The 16,367-nt window shown below is 43.0% G+C and overlaps 1 protein-coding gene across 1 annotated transcript in view; it reads left to right on the top strand.

Annotated features, from left to right (window-relative positions):
• Window positions 1-16,367, top strand: part of ANO3 (anoctamin 3) — a 1,942,403-nt gene that overhangs the window by 1,136,460 nt on the left and 789,576 nt on the right. The window contains exon 11 of the mRNA XM_085643623.1: window positions 15,335-15,469. Within this exon, the coding sequence (XP_085499749.1) occupies window positions 15,335-15,469 (135 nt within the window). The remainder of the gene's footprint in view (window positions 1-15,334; window positions 15,470-16,367) is intronic.

A 16,367-nucleotide genomic window follows, 5' to 3' on the forward strand; every position in this document is an offset into this window, starting at 1 on the left:
ATATAATTCATTGGTAAGGTCAGATTTGTAACATAATTTACAAAAGGTACTTTTAAAAAGCCACCTTTAATCTGCCTAAAGCCCCTAGAAGCCTACTTACACACTTGTCTGAGGCTTACAGATTTCACCAAAGAGATGAATATAAGACAAAGTGTAAATTGGCTCTCAGAGCTGAGAGAAAGGCCTGGTGTAGGGAGAGTTTGACCTTCCCTTGACAGGATGGCCTGGAGGCTGTGCCCAGCCCCTTTCATACCTTCAAAGGATTCCTACTCTGTCACTGGCAGACCTAGACCTGTTACCCTTTTATCTTCCTAGCCAACCAGGTTCAATCCCAGTGGGAGAGGAACTGTCACCAGAGCCAATTTTGAGTGACGACAGAGAAGTGGTTGCTCATTTCCCTGGCCACACCACTAGGATGAGCACAGGGGCTCTGAACAGGAGAATATGGGTTTTACCATGCTGAATTAAGGGAGTGAGGAGCACTCTGGGATTGTTTGCAGTAGGGCAATCAGAAACTGCTGCAAAAGTGGGTAGGGTTATCCCTGGGAACCCTTTCCCTATTGATTAGTGAGGGGCCAGGAGTTGCCCACACCCAAAGGCTAGTCCCAGGCATAAATATGGCTCCCCTGGTCACCCTCTTCAGAACACTACTGGACCTGTGGCAGACAGGAGAAAGACTGCACCTGTTTTTGAGACCTGAGAGGGGAACCCTAAGGGCCCAACCTGCTCCCACTTGTACCCAGGACACAGAAGTTAACTCCAGGGGTCAGTTGGCTGACCTCCTGTTAAGCTATAAGGACAAAAAATCTGCAAGAAGGCCACTTTCCTAAAAAAGGCCTGCTGACCTGTTCCAACTGGACCTTCCATTAACCCTACTGGTGGCTTCTTCTGGAGTGAGTCCTAACACTCTAGTCCTGTCCCTGAAGTCCTGGAACCCATGGCTGCTGACAAAGTGTACTCCCCCTGTCCAAAGCTAAAAGCTGGGACTTGAAAACTTTCTACAAACAAGCTTGAAGAACAGTCGATCCAATTGGTGCCAAAGGCGTTGAGGATGCAGAAATCCAAAATTCCCCCACCTTCGTCGACAACTGAATCAGGACCCTTTTCTCCTGCAATCTGTTGACGTTAAGCCCGGTATTCGGCTTCCGTCTCCAACTACTGCCTTTGACGCTGATGAGCCCATCGACGGCTCGTCAACATCCAGGTTTGTTTCTAACAAAAAAGAAGGTCAGGAAGAACCCAGGCCAGGAAGAACCCAGTCACTGTATCTGACTGGTGATTGATCGCGGACAGACTTAACTGTCGACTTTACCCCGTCTAGCGCAACCAGTTGTCCAAATTTGGCACTCTATACTTATTTTCGCTATTTTTATCAACATTTAAGAAATTATATCTCTGGTTCCGTTATTGGATATTTGTTGTTTTCATCTACTTTTAGTCATTCAAATGTTCTCTATTTTTATAAATTGTATTGTGTTTTAGACCTTTACCCTGTTCTGGTACAGCTAAATGCTTTACACATTTTGTTAAGATTTTCCTATCTGCTCTATGACATACCTAATATGGGTTGAGCTCAGTTTCAAATTAGTGAAACCTTGACTGGATCTAACAAGAATTAAGACATTATTACTTGTGCCCGACTACTATCCACCTCAATTAATAATCCACTTTGTCACAAGATACATTTAAGTGGAAATAACACCCAGTGTTTTTGTGACAATGGACTTTGTGACAAGTTGAGGGGTGGGGGTATGAAAGTCATGTTTCATGTAGCGACCTAACTGGAATGTACTGACCTAACTTGCTTGTGTTGTGGTTCAGTTAGGAAGGACCTGGCTTGACAGTTTGGGCTAGACTGTACCCATGAAGAGCAAGATAAAGACTGATTTCCATATAGCAGGGTCCAAACTGAGGAGGCATGGTGAGCAAACGAACGATGGGTTGAGATGCTACCCTAAGCCTTTGCCAGTGGTTAGACAACTTACAACCAATCCTCTCATCAGCTTTTGAGTGTGTCACAACATAGGATGGGTGACCACTAACTTTGGAAGCTGGATACAGCAGGAGTGATGGAAGATGCCAGATAACCACTTGCCCTTGTATGGAATCACCTGTGAGTATTATAGAACCACTCCATAGGCAACATCACAGTAGAGGAAAGGGAGAAAAGGGATAAACGAAACAATAAAGGTGCAGCTGCGAAAACACTTGATGGGGAAATGTTCTGGAGTTGTGTACTTCACTCCTACGATAGCCCTGTGTTCCCTGTAAGTGAGACACAACACAATGCACATGAAGTCACCACCCTAAGCAACTACAAGGTATATATCTATATAATATGTGATGCACTTACAGTAAAAACTGCCGCACTCATTCCGATACAAAAAGGCACAAAAATGTAAAAATAAAGAAAATAAATCAAGGCTTGACTTTGGGAAAGGTTCCAAGCGGAATGGACCATGTATAGCAAAAGACAACAGATAATATCCTGCAAGGAATGACTGTTCAGGTACTTTGCTTAGGCAATCCTCTGACAGATATGAGGAGTTTCTCAAGGGTCCACGAGAAGGCTTCCAGTGATTACACGCGGTTCAGAGCGTGTGAGGCAAGCAATACCCAAAGGAAGAAAAAATGAAAATTAACACTCTGAGCCTCTCAACAGCTCATGAAGGGTTTTCTGAGCCTACCTCGGCCCGTAAACACGCTCCAGCACGAGATCACAATAATGTTGGCTAGGCCTGGGCAAAATTTCCGTTCCGTTCGCGGAATTTGCGATAATTTGGCATTTCCGCGTTCCGCGGAGAGCGCGGAAATGTCAAAATTTCCGCATTCCGCAGCTTTGCGATAATTTGGTTCTTGCTCGCGCTGTACAATAATACATTCTCGCGCGCGCGCGATCGCCTTACCTGAATCCCCGCATTCGCCGACAAGTTTTCCCGATCCGGTCGCGTTCTCCATGAGATGTTGTGTTGTTTTAGCCATTTGCGCTGTCTCGCGACAGTTTGCGTCCGCAGTGACGTCATGCGTCGCGCGATCACGTCTTTCTTCTTGCGATCATGCACCGCGAGACAACTGAAAACAAGATGACCGCGCCCGCGAGCAACCGCAGGGGTAAGTTAGCGACCCGCAACCATGCAAAAAATATCGCGAACGGGCGGGAAAAAAACTTCCGCATCTTCGCGATATTTCCGCTTGTTTGCGGAGATTTTTAACATTTTCGCGATAATTTGCGAAAGTCGCTTTCGTAAATTCCGCCCACCCCTAATGTTGGCCCCACGGGAACGCAATGAATTCAAAAGGACATTTAAAAAATGTACTGAGCCTAATCATGGCTCGTGAATGCGCTCCAGCGCGAGCTCCAAACAATGAGGTCAGAAGTCAGGGGGAAGGTGAATGCGCTCCAGTGCGAGTGAAAAGAAACAGGCTTGATGCAGTCTTTCACTGATTCCAGGAACCAACGGCTGTAGCAGCAAGCGCAGCAGCCATCCGAGGAAGACGACGGATATCAGGTGACAAGCACCGGGCTGTATGTGAGTGGTGCATATATATATAGAGAGAGGTAGAACTACGAAGTACCCCCTTGCTTTATGGGAGATGTAGTTCTAAATCATGTACACTCCATTCCTCCTTTTTCATTCAACAGTGCGTACTATGGTGTATTCCCACCCCACCTTCGCTTGAACATGACAGTGTGTTTCAATAGTTTATCTGATCCAGATGAAAGAACCTCTAACGTGTCCTTTGGGACCGTGGATATTCTATATACCACATGCATGTGTAAATTACGTTTCTGTATTTCTATATAATTGAAAAATTATCATTAGCATCCTATGATTTTTGATGTTCTCTACATATTAATAATACATGTGCATAGACGTAAATGGCAGATATGGAATTGCCGTAATATGGAGCCCGTGCATGAGCTAACTTCATATTTTGAACTCACACATATATGTAGTAAATCCAACACTGGGTGCCAAGTACAACCAGATTTATTCATAGAAGAAATGCCTGAGCACGGAGCACATACAAATCTGCCTGTAATCCCTCAGCCGGTTCTCAAATCTAAACATAGGATTCTCCCACATCATTACATTCAAATTCCAATTCCAGTAATGACACTAAGGAAACTATAAAGCGACAAACTAAAGGTAAATATGTAACTACCCAATACAAAATATCCTTCCCTCAAAAATGAAAAAAAAAACACACAATACATTTACAATTACAATATGCAATGTGAGAACAAAAGCTAAATTGCTTTAATCATTCTACATGTCCCAAGTGGAATAAAAAAACACATATAGTTACAAATTAAAACCAGCCATTCAATTGCATACATAGTCATTCAATTTCATCGGTTTAGTGAGCTTGCATCCCAGTCTTCACCCCCTTACCTCCGCACACTCAGACGAGGTAAAGGGAACATGTACCATCACCCATGATGATGTCGTCCCCAGTTTGATGTTCCAACCTGCTCTCTTAGTCCTCCCTCCTTCCATCACAATTATGACCTCTAGTCATTACGGCAACACACTCATCCAATAACAAATCCGAATTACTCAACATAACATCAGGAACAACCTTAGGAACTCTTCTCTCACCTTTATACAAAGAGATATGACTAAGATGCCACACTTTACCATCACTTAACTGGATAGAATTGCACAAAACCTTTACCACTTTCAAGGGTTGGAAAAATCTCCCTTCATTCTTTTTATTCACATCAGGTTTCCTCACCTTCACCCAGTCTCAAACCGAAACCTCCACTCTTTTACAGTTGTTTCTCATGTCATGGCACTCTTTATATTTATTTTTTTCCTTGGATATACATTCCTTCAATGCCACTGGGGTCGATTCACTTCTCTTAGAACTGTGAATCCATACAACATTGACTTTAATATAAGGAGACCTGCCCCTCATAATCTCAAACAGACCAAATCTAGTCGAACTGCATGTTGTGACTCTATAGGCCACACAGTGCGCCATACTTCCTCGAACCAGGACAAATTTGCTTCCCTGGCCAACTGAATTGTGTTCTTGAGCACCCTATTGAAGTGCTCAAAGGACCATTTCCAGCGGGATAGTAATAGGAAGTGGTCTTGTGTACTATACTATTCCTTTTAATGAATGCTTTGAAAACCTCAAAACAAAACTGGGGTCCTTTGGCCATCAAAATCGCTTAGGACAACACAACCCTTAGAAATACTTCATCCAGAAAACCCACAATAGATTGGGCATCCACTTTAGAAACGACCTTAATGTCTGGCCATTTGGCAAAATGATCAAAGTTAACAATGACATACTTGAGCTCACTGTCATCCTGAACAGGACCCAAAATGTCCAATCCAATACGTTCTCCTCGCACCTTAGGAAATCTGATGGGTAACTTCTTTTTAATGGCTAAGTCAATACCCGACTATCAGTACATATACTTGGCCTTCGTGGTATAACTCTAGCACTCTGTCCTTAAGGTCCTTAAGACTCTCTGGGAGAACGACTCTCTCTGCTCTTAAAATCTTACCATCCTCGAACAACATTTCATGTCTTAGCTTCCGAAAAACACATAACTTTTCCTCCACAACCTTCTTGGTGGGCCAACCATCTTGAATCTAAACACTTATTTTATGTACAGCATCATCCTTAACAGTTGCCTCTACCCATTCACTTTCCAAAATACCATCATGGGCACCTGACAAACCACAATTATCACATTCTTTATCAATTTTGTCCACTAAAAGTAAAGGCATTCTACTCAAGAAATCCGCAATTGGATTCTTAACTCCTGGCACAAAGCAGGCATAGTAACTGTAATCCAATAACCTTATGACATGCAGGCTAGTCATGGAGATGCAGTCAACAAACCCTTCACAGTCAAAACCTTTGTTAATGGTTTGTGATTGCTTCTGAGGGTAAAGTGAGAACCCCAGATGTACACTCTGAAGTGCTGTAAGCTCCACGCACATTCCAGGGCCTCTTTTTCGATTATGGAATACTTCTCTTACTTTGGGGTACTTGATCTAGATGCAAAAGCAAAAATGCACTTGTCCCCCTGACCATCCAAGTGTGTGATTACTGCACCTAAACCTTTGCAGCTGGCATCTGTGGTTACCATACTTTTTAACATCGGGTCAAAACTCTGTAAAGCTGGTGCTTTGCATATGCCATTTTTAATACCTTGGAACACTTCCCTACATTCATCAGACCAAACAAATTCAGACGTATTCTTTAAAAGCCACCTAACTAGAGAAGTTCAGAATATATTTAGTGTAAAATTCTACCATGCCCAAAAAGACTCTGATTTAATCTTAGTTGAAAGAAGCAGGAGCCTTTCTAATACCTTCCAACAAAAATGCTTTGGATTCTACACATTTTTCACTTATTTCATGGACAATATATGTAACTGCATTCTGTGCAAATATATATTTTGTGTATTGTGCAATAAGTACCTTCTCCTTCAGGATATTCAGAACTTCTCTGAGTTTGTGGTCATGCTCCACTTTCTTTTGCCCCATGACCAAAATTTTGTCCTGAAAAACTATTGCTTTTTCACCTTTTCAAACAACTTGAACATTATTCGTTGAAACATTGCAGCAGCTGAGGCCAACTCGAATGGTACTCTCACAAATCGAATATACCTAAACGCAGTAATAAAAGATGTTAACCTGCGGCTTACAGGATGTAAAGGGACCTGGTGGTAGGCTGAGGTAAGATCGATAGTGGTGAACCATTTAGCACTCTTGGTAATGGACATCATTTCGTTAATCTTTGGGAGGGCTAATTGGTCCACAATGATATTCTTTCTAAGGTCTACACACAATCTGATTTTGCCATTGGCATGTCGTGCCACCACTAAAGGTGCAAGTCAGTCTGAGGACTCCACTGATTCTATAATTTCTGTTTCAAGTAGTTTGCCCAACTCCTTGGAAACTTCCTACCTGAAGCCCATGGGAATGTTTCTTGCCTCATGTATGTAAGGAACAGCATGCTCCTTTAAAATGATTCTGTGCTGGAAGCCTTTGAGTTCTCCAACACTCTCTGAAAGCATGACAGGGAACTCCTTCAAACATTTTGCTCTGTTTAGATCCCACTGTACAGCAGAACTGTTTCCATACCCTTGGGATCCAAAATGATACCAAGTTCGCCTTGGTCCCACAACCCCAAAATAGATGGTCCAGTTTTGAAAACATATAATTTGCATGCAGCTTCCCAGTTCTAACATTGAAAAGTAAATTTACTGTAACCTAACAAAGGAATGGGTTCCCCCGTGAAACTTTTGGGACAAATATCAGGCATCTCTAAGTCTGCTCCTAAAACAGTTTTACATTACTTATTCCACACTGATTCAACTAAAGTGTAGGGTGAACCAGAGTCTGCAGAGACAGTGATTGTAACTCCTCCTATACTAATATCACATTTAGGCTTCTTCCTATTACCTAGAACATTCAGCACATCATACTCAGAATCTACACTTAAAACACACATGCTGGTGTCATCAACGTCACTGTGTTGACTTCCAGAATCAGATTCTTCTTCTTAAAAGCTTAACTGCTGCGTTCCTATTATACTTTTTTCTGCAGACCTCTTGGAAATGCCCCAGGATCCTGCATCCCGAACACCTCTGATTCTGGGCTGGACATTTTTTGTCATTAGCCAAATGCCTAGAAAAACCATACCTGTAACATTTAATCTACTATACTGTGATTATTTCTTTTTGTATGTAGACTTTGGATTCTTATCCCGTGCAGAAACAGACTTGTTGCCAGACTTGATTTTGTTCACAACATCTTTACTTTCCTGTTTGTCCTCTGATTCAATTGTGATCTTGGTCTCAGCTAAAACAGCCTTTGCGCATCGCCCTGTAAGTTCTGCTCGTTTAACAATTTCAACTACTTCCTGAAGACTTGGCTCATAGACTTCTCTGTATGCTGGAATTAGCTGTATGCATAACTATTTGGCCACTGAGGAGCTTATCATGTACAACCCCAAAACGGCACATTAAAGCGAACTTATTTAGGGGAGAAAAATAATCCTCCACAGTCTCCTCTTTCAATTGTTTTCTGCAGTAGAATTTATATCTTTCAATACCCATGCAAACTGTAGGGGCGTAATATACTTCAAGATCTTCCATTTTGTGTAACAATAAATCGTCCCAAGCCCGTGGTTTCTTTGCAATACGATTGTACACTCTAAACCAATGGGTCCCAGGGAGTGTAACAAAATGTTCTTCTTCTTTTCAGGGGTGAAATCATCCTCTTCATCCAGAGTGGAGATATAATTTGAAAAATACTCTTTCCATTCATGCCACTTCTCCAGAGAAAGGCACAAAAGGTTGGGGTGGAGTAAAATTGAGGCTACAACTTAAAAAGCTGTGGCCTGAATAATGCACAGTGTAAGGATAATAAGAGAGATGGAAATAAAGGTTTTAATGAAAAAAAATCCCAGATGCCTTTTAGATAGAGATATGCTTAATGCTTGACAAATACCGAGTTCAGTTATATTTTTATGTGCCTGTCACTATGATGAAGCAGGTGTACACACCACTAAAATCCACACACAATATACTGTAATGCTGCCTTAATGGTGTGCGGATCACCACACGTGACACGCAATAGTTCACGCAACATTTAACTGCTGCCTGACAAATTAATTTCACCACTACACAGTACCTATAGAGCATGCGTATCGCTGCTTTCAACTTCAACGTGAGTAGCGTTGCTCATCTAAATGTAATGTACGCACATCTATTACCCAAATAAAGATGGCTGCAGAAGTTGTTCATGTAGACGTCATGCGTGCAGGACATCGGTCCCCCGCAAAATTGGTAGAACCACAGAAGGAAGAAAGGATGGAGAAAAGAATGTGGCAAGAGAGTTGTGCTAGAACTGGAATGAGCTGCTCGGTGAGTCCAAAGACGCTGCTCAAAATGAATGGTCACATGTACTAAAAAGTAAAAATAGATAGAGGTCATATCCTGGACCCACAACTTCCTAACAAATGTTCCACTCTAAATACCTACGCAGAACTTGTATAACAAAATCCTTTTTTCCCCACCTTCTAGTGCTCGTAGTATAATGGCTGAGTGTGCAATTTGCACCAGGCTCGAAAATGTTCATACAAAGGGACCACTGGCCTGGGTGTAAGCGTTGGGGCCACTCGTCGCCAAACTGGTGACATAAATTCAACACTGAGTGGCAAGTACAATGGATTTATATGTAGAATAAATACCCCAGCATGAAGCACATACACATCTGCCTGTAATCTCTCAGCCAGTTCTCTAATCTCAACGTAGGATTCTCCTACATCATTACATTCCAATTCCAATTCCAAGAATGACACTAAGGAAATAATAAAAGGACAAACGAAAGGTAAATAGGCAACTACCCAATACTGCAATGTACAGGAATGTTTTATTTTTCTACGTGCAGTTCATATTTAGACTGCATATGTGACGCATTACACATGCACACGATGTAACACATGCACATGTATAATAACAGTGTAAAATGCTTTAGCTGTAGGCCCTTGTTATGAGTGGTCAATTATTATCGTACCTTTTAAAATCCATGAGGTCAGAATTTTAAAGGTGTGGAAATTATCTCCTATTACAAATTGTGCCCTTTGAAATGTTGCAGGGATTCTGCACATTCACAGAACTATGGACAGGAAAATGGGACCTCGATGTACAGAGATCTAAGCCTTCCCACCACCTTAACGCCCACAAACCCAGGACCGACTAGCTATAGTGTCTCACTCGCTCTCCTACACACTTATGAAGAAGCAAACGATTAGACACCCCAGAACACAACACTCCCGGATCTCTCAGGAATCGTGGTAACAAGACACACCTTTTCGCTCACACTCCTGTACCTGTCCACAATAAGAACTTACTGAAACACGAATATAGTTTAAAATAGTTATTTCAACTATCGTGCTCTAAAACGCAGTATTCGAGCCACAACCGGCAGCAAAATGCATAAAATCAATACAGTTAGCATTGCAGCAAGGCCATATATCATAAATGGAGATGTCATCATATAAAGACAGTGGATAAAGGACTATAAGGCCTAACCACCCTTCCCTTGGCAAGAATAAGTATTATTATATAATAGAAGATGTCTGGGCTTTGTCAGCAGACCCCAAACCTAAGTGCCAAGATGGTATAGCTTCATCATAGGAACTGCCTGGCTCTTCACCCTGGAAAGCTCCCTCTCCAAGTGTGTGTTACCTAAACATGCATCCCCATAATATTAAAGCACGAGTTTCCAGCAGCAGCGATGATAGAATGTTTTGTCTAGGTGCTAGGGACTGACCAGAACAGAATAACAAGGGGTATTGTTTATCGACCTGGCTCACAGTGTTCAGACAAACTCCAGGAATAAGCAGAAAATGAGCCAAGCAGACGGTTCTCATGTGAACGGCATAAACAGAGTCCTGCAAAAACAAAGCTAGGTAGTAACGCATGCAAAAGCAGGATCATGGCTGCTGGGCTCATGCTAACTTAGCGATGTTGACAATCTCCCTATCGGCCACATCACAGAAATGAGACATAACATGTGGAGCCAAAATGTAACATACAAAGTTCCACATGCTTTTCCTTTTACCGGTCTTTCCTCCAGATAAATTTAGACAGGTTTGACCTTCCAGAATTTATTAGGGGAAAACTCCAAGGATGTGATGATTATCACAGAACTCGTAACTGTGAACTCGTAACTGTGATCCCTCTAAAACACATTTGAACAGAGATTATAATTTAACCTTGCACTTGTAATCAGGGCCCAAGTGCTGACAATTGAGAATGTTTCCTCTCAGATCCCATAAATTATCCACATCAGAAAGGGAGTGAAGTCATAAGAGTCGGAGTCACAAGTGACAGTCATTAACAGCAGAGCCAACGAAAGACAGTCTATAAATTATTTTAATAAACTATGCCCCTATAGCATTTGGCAACAAGAAAAAAATGTAGCAGGAAACCTGCTCTTATTTACTTAGTGACTTGCAAACAGATTTAGTATGCGTAGGTGAAATTATAAATACACAAGAGTAATCAGAGCAATATTGGTAATTTTGCGTTTGTCTTGTAACATAATTTGGGGCAGAAATGCCTGCACAGGCACACTGGAACAGAGGGAAAGGGGATGCTGGCTGTTACTGCTCATATTGTGTTGCATTTGGTGCTATTTGGTTAGCTAAAAATGCATCCTCAGGACCATTTTGGATTCAAGGGTTCGTTTTGCATTATAAAAATAGCACTAAATACAGGATTGCAGTCCTCACTTATTTCCAGTTAATTTTGCATAGTCTTACTGTTATTTAACATAATTACTCTTTTGCAAATTCCATGAGTTAGGCCCACCCCTAAATTTTAGACAGCTGCTAAAGTCATGCAGTGCTCTCTGTTGGTGGAAATTGGGAGATCTCCACCCGGGTCTGTGGCCTAAGAAGAGTAACTCATAATTGCTTTTAAGAGGATTGGTCTCTGTAACTAATGACATCTCTTTATACAAACTTTCTTCTTCTCAGGGTACTCCTTCACCTCATCATTCTCCTTCGCCCCCTTCTCCTCGTCCTGATCTTTCTGCTCCTCTCCATCATCCTTCTCCTCGTCCTTCTCTTCCTCCACCCCACTGTCATCTCCATTATACGTGTCTTTTTCCTTTTCCTATAATTCCTGGTCCTTCTCCTCTTTTTGGCTTTCCTCCTAGTCTTTCCCATGCTCTGTGTACATGTCTTGTCCTTTCTAGTGCCAACCCTCATCCTTCTCATCCTTCTGACACTCATGATCATTCTGGTTTTTCACTTCTCTTGATCCTCGTAAGCCTCATAAAGGTGCTGCTCCTCATTCACCTGGTTTGCCTCTTCATCCTTCTGATCTTTCTGATAGTCCTCCGGTTTCTCCTGTTCCTGTTCCTGTTCCTATTCCTCAACTGCTTAGTTCTTCTCCTCCTATTATTGAACCGTTCCAACTAGTTATGGTCCATCTACTCCTCCTGGTCCTGATCATCCTTGTCCTGGGCCTCTTGGTCTCCTTAGTACTTATTTTCCTTGCCTTTGTGGCCCTGGTCCTGTGGTATTTGTCCTCCTCCGGGTCCGTGCCCTGAGTCACTTCTAGGCTTATCTCTTTCTTGCCCCTCTTGTCTTCCTGATTCTTCTATTTCTAATCTGCATGAAGCCAGACTTCCTGGGCGCTTGTCGTCATGGTTTTGGTTGCTCTGGTCTGAGCCAAATGGCCCTGTTTCTGTTGGCCCTGGTCAAACTTGCTCCTGTTCGCCAGGGGCCGTATTATACATAGAGTGCATTTTCCTTGATTGCACTGGGTGCACCTTTTAAAAGGTGTGATCGGCGCAATCAAGGAAAATGCGCAGAAATTAGAAGGAATGTGCGGCCCCCAAGGCAGCCACTAACTTGTGTTGCCCTGGGGGCAGCACATTCATATGAAAAACAGCAAAGAGCGATTTATCATGCAAGTTTCAGTGTATAGCTGTGGAAAGTTAACTGTAGGTGCCTGCTGGATATATATGTGCATTCTCTGGTCGCAGGTAAGAAACATTGTAAAATACAGATGGTGATTTTTTCTGGGCCTACTGTGCTTTTGTGTAAGTGACTGATTTGTATTGGGTGAAATATCGTGTGGTTGCTGTGTAGCTATATGGATTTGTTTCGTTCTATGGACTCTTTATATAAGCTATGTAATTATTGGTTAATGTAACATTCTATCAATTGTGCACAGAAGCCATATTATTTATTAATGGATCATTTAGTGTTCTGTATTGCAATGTACTTTGTTGAGGATTAAATGTTCAGGTCAGTTGGAGAAATTTCTGGGCCTTTTTACACCTGTACTAATGATGCTCCTGTTACTTCAATAAACTAAATACAATTTGCACAAATGATTTCATTACCTGCATGTGAGAAGGTAGAATACAGATATTATAGCTCAATGAGTTATCCACTCCATCAAAGAGTTGTGGGTACCTTGCAAGCTTTAATTTTAGAATCTTGCAGGGTTTCTTTCGAAATCTATTATTAACCTCAGTTGTTGAAATGATTTATTTTGAGGTAGTTAAAAACACTTATTGTAAAGTGCTTAATAAATGGTTATGCGTGTAATTAACCAGAAAGATATGCCTTACATGGCATACAATGGCCTATACTTCTTACACACCAGGGGCCAGATTCACAAAGATAAACGTCTACTGTTGCGTAAGTTTACAATTGTTTGCTATTCACAAAGGTATTTTACGAGTAGCATCTTTACCACTGCAGAGTCTCCACATATGAAAGGCTAGGACTGTCGTAAAGATACTACTTGTAAAATACCTTTGTGAATAGTAAAAAATCGCAAAGTTACTCAAAAGTGTAAGTTTGCCTTTTTGAATCAAAGAGGATATTTGATGGTACTCTCTCACCCCCTTCAGGCGCAGCAGCATGGGTCTCGGTGACCACACACTGCCCGCGACAGGGTAAGATTCACTCGACTGGGCCCAGCTCACTCACTGCTGGACCCACAAAAGGAAAAGGGACCCCTACGACTAGTGTAAAAATAATTAGCTGATGCATACCCACATTGGGCGCATTAGTACAAATACACAGTAGAGGAGTACAAATACACAGTAGAGGAGAGCAAATACATTTCAGCATACGTCAGTGCATTTTGTAAATGTGCTTATAAGTTTTGCACTCACACAGAGGTGCCGATTCCGATCCTGGAAAATTTTTCCCCGTACGCCTCGTATCCGGTCTTTTTACCGTACGAATCGTACAAGTAGCGTACAAACTGCCAAGTACGATTCGCATGGGAAAAAGTCCATACGAATGGCATTGTGAAAATTTTCCCACACGTCCTCGGGTCGGAAAAAGTGTCCGACACATCCCCGGACGATTTTACGTACAAATGTGAAAAGTGAAGTCCGACCGCGCAAGTACGATCCGTCCCGTGCGTCCGATGTTACAACCGTATGGAAAATGCACCGTACGGACCGAACTCCCATAGCAACCATGGAGACATCTGCCCGCATACGCGCCGAACCCCCCCCAGCCCCCGTGAGTATGCGCCGAACCCCCCCAGCCCCCGTGAGTAGGCACCGAACCCCCCCTCAGCCCCCATGAGTACGCGCCGAACCCCCACCCGTGTATGTACACCAGTGTACGTGCGGACCGTACCCCCACCCGTGTATGTACACCAGTGTACGTACGCACCGTACCCCCACCCGTGTATGTACACCAGTGTACGTACGCACCATACCCCCACCCGTGTAGGTACGGTGCGAACCCCCAGCGCTACGCGCTGGGGGTTCGCGCCGTACATACACGGGTGGGGGTACGGTGCGTACGTACACTGGTGTACATACACGGGTGGGGGTTTGGCGTGTACTCACAGGGGCTGGGGGGGTTCGGCGCGTAGTTATGGGGGCTGGGGGGGGTTCGGCGCGTACATACACTGGTGTACATACACGGGTGGGGGTTCGGCGCATACTCACGGGGGCTGGGTGGGGGTTCGGCGCGTACTTACGGGGGCTGGGGGGAGGTACGGCGCGTACCGGGCCCCCTAATCTGGTCGTTTCGCGGCGTACTTCGCTTTTTGGGTGCCAGAAAAATATTGCCGTCCGGACTGCTGTGGGTGCGATTCGTACTTCCTGGTTCGTGAAACGCAGGCTGCATGCGTCCCGACGTCACGTCGGCGCTTTCCCGGATCACATTTGTATGGATATTTTCGTCGGCCGGTGTTTTTTACGGTTCGTACGGAAATGGTGTTTCCGTGCGAATCGTACTTGCATGTTTGTAATGTTTTTTTCCCGGGTACGAGTCGGACGGAGAAAACACTCCGACTGACGGTTCGTACCCGGTTTTTCCAGGATCGGAATCGGCACCAGAATGTAGATATGTGGCACAAATACAAAAGAAAGTACATACGCTGCAAAAATGGCTTGTACACACGTGCTGGCTTTCAAAATACTAAATTACTGCTAAGACATGCCCAAGCCTATGGTCACCTGTTTGGTAAACATAAAGTTTCACTCAAATTAGTTTGCAAAGTCCAGCATGCAGCCATCAACATCTAATAACAAATCGGGTCTAAGGGGCACCAAGGTAGAAGGTCAAGTGGTTGTATTGATTAGCATACATCAAACATTTCTGCATGCACATTATTTATTCTCCAATAATTTTCCCACACTATGCATTTATATTAGATGAAGACATTTTATAAACAGAGGCATCCAAATTAAGAGTAACTACATATTATATGGCAGAATTTCAAGGAATCGTTGTGTTTCTAAATCAGTATTGACTACTTGCTGTTTTACTGAAATGTTCTTGTTTATGTGTTGCACAGGAGATATTACGGTGAAAAGATTGGCCTATACTTTGCTTGGTTGGGATGGTACACTGGAATGTTGATCCCTGCAGCCCTGGTGGGGCTCTTTGTTTTCCTTTATGGTTTATTCACCATGGACTACAGTCAAGTAAGGTAAGAATCATTTTCTGGTATCAGGCTGCTGGAGTTGCAAAGTTGAGTATGTTAAAGTTTGGGAAGTATAATGCGGTAAACCAGAGGGGAGACCAACGCTTTTGGGTTCTGTATTGGTAATGACTCTGCTAATGAGGTGCATTTATGTATTTATGAAGCCAAGATGTTCAGCCATTATTAACCCAGTCAAGTCAAGCTATGTCGTCAAGGCTCTTAAAAGAAGCTTCAGTGTTAGGAATCCAAATTTTAAATATCTATTTATCTCAGCAAACTTTGGCTCTTCACCAAGAACCTAATTTTCACCTCTTTGCTAAATGAATCTTACCAATGTGCCTTGAGTGTTTTTTCATGGATATACTCTTGTCGAAACTAGTATGGTAATTGTGACCTTATCCCTTTGATTTCTGTTGCCTTTTGATGATATTTATTGTGCCCATTTCTATCCCACTGGGGTCAGCCATGGGCTCTGAGACATAGATAAGTTGTGGCAGACAGGGTGGCTGGTGTCTTTATGGGAAAGGGTTGTCTAAGTCCATTGACGTTTGAATTCTCTCTGTGAGTCCCACAGCTCTACGTCATGACTGAGTTGTTTGAGTGGAACCTGGGAGAGAAAGCAGGTGCCATACTTTTAGAAGCAGGTATGCACCTGACAATAACTAGCACACTGGACCTGGAACACCAGTGCAGTTGTTCCTGCCAGTCTTGGAGTCCTTCAGCAAGTTTGTATCTTTTGGGGTGAGTGGTGCAAAGTGGGTTTCATATTTGAGTGCCAGGGAAAAATGCATCTGTCAGGCTGTTCTTTGGAATATCTTGAACAGTATTCACCTTCTAGAAAGAGACTTGGGATCAGATGGATCCTTTGCTATGTTCTCACCTCACACTCCCATTCTGCTGGAAG

This window comes from Triturus cristatus, chromosome 3_1 (genome assembly GCF_964204655.1).
Source record: "Triturus cristatus chromosome 3_1, aTriCri1.1, whole genome shotgun sequence".
Lineage (NCBI taxonomy): Eukaryota > Metazoa > Chordata > Amphibia > Caudata > Salamandridae > Triturus > Triturus cristatus.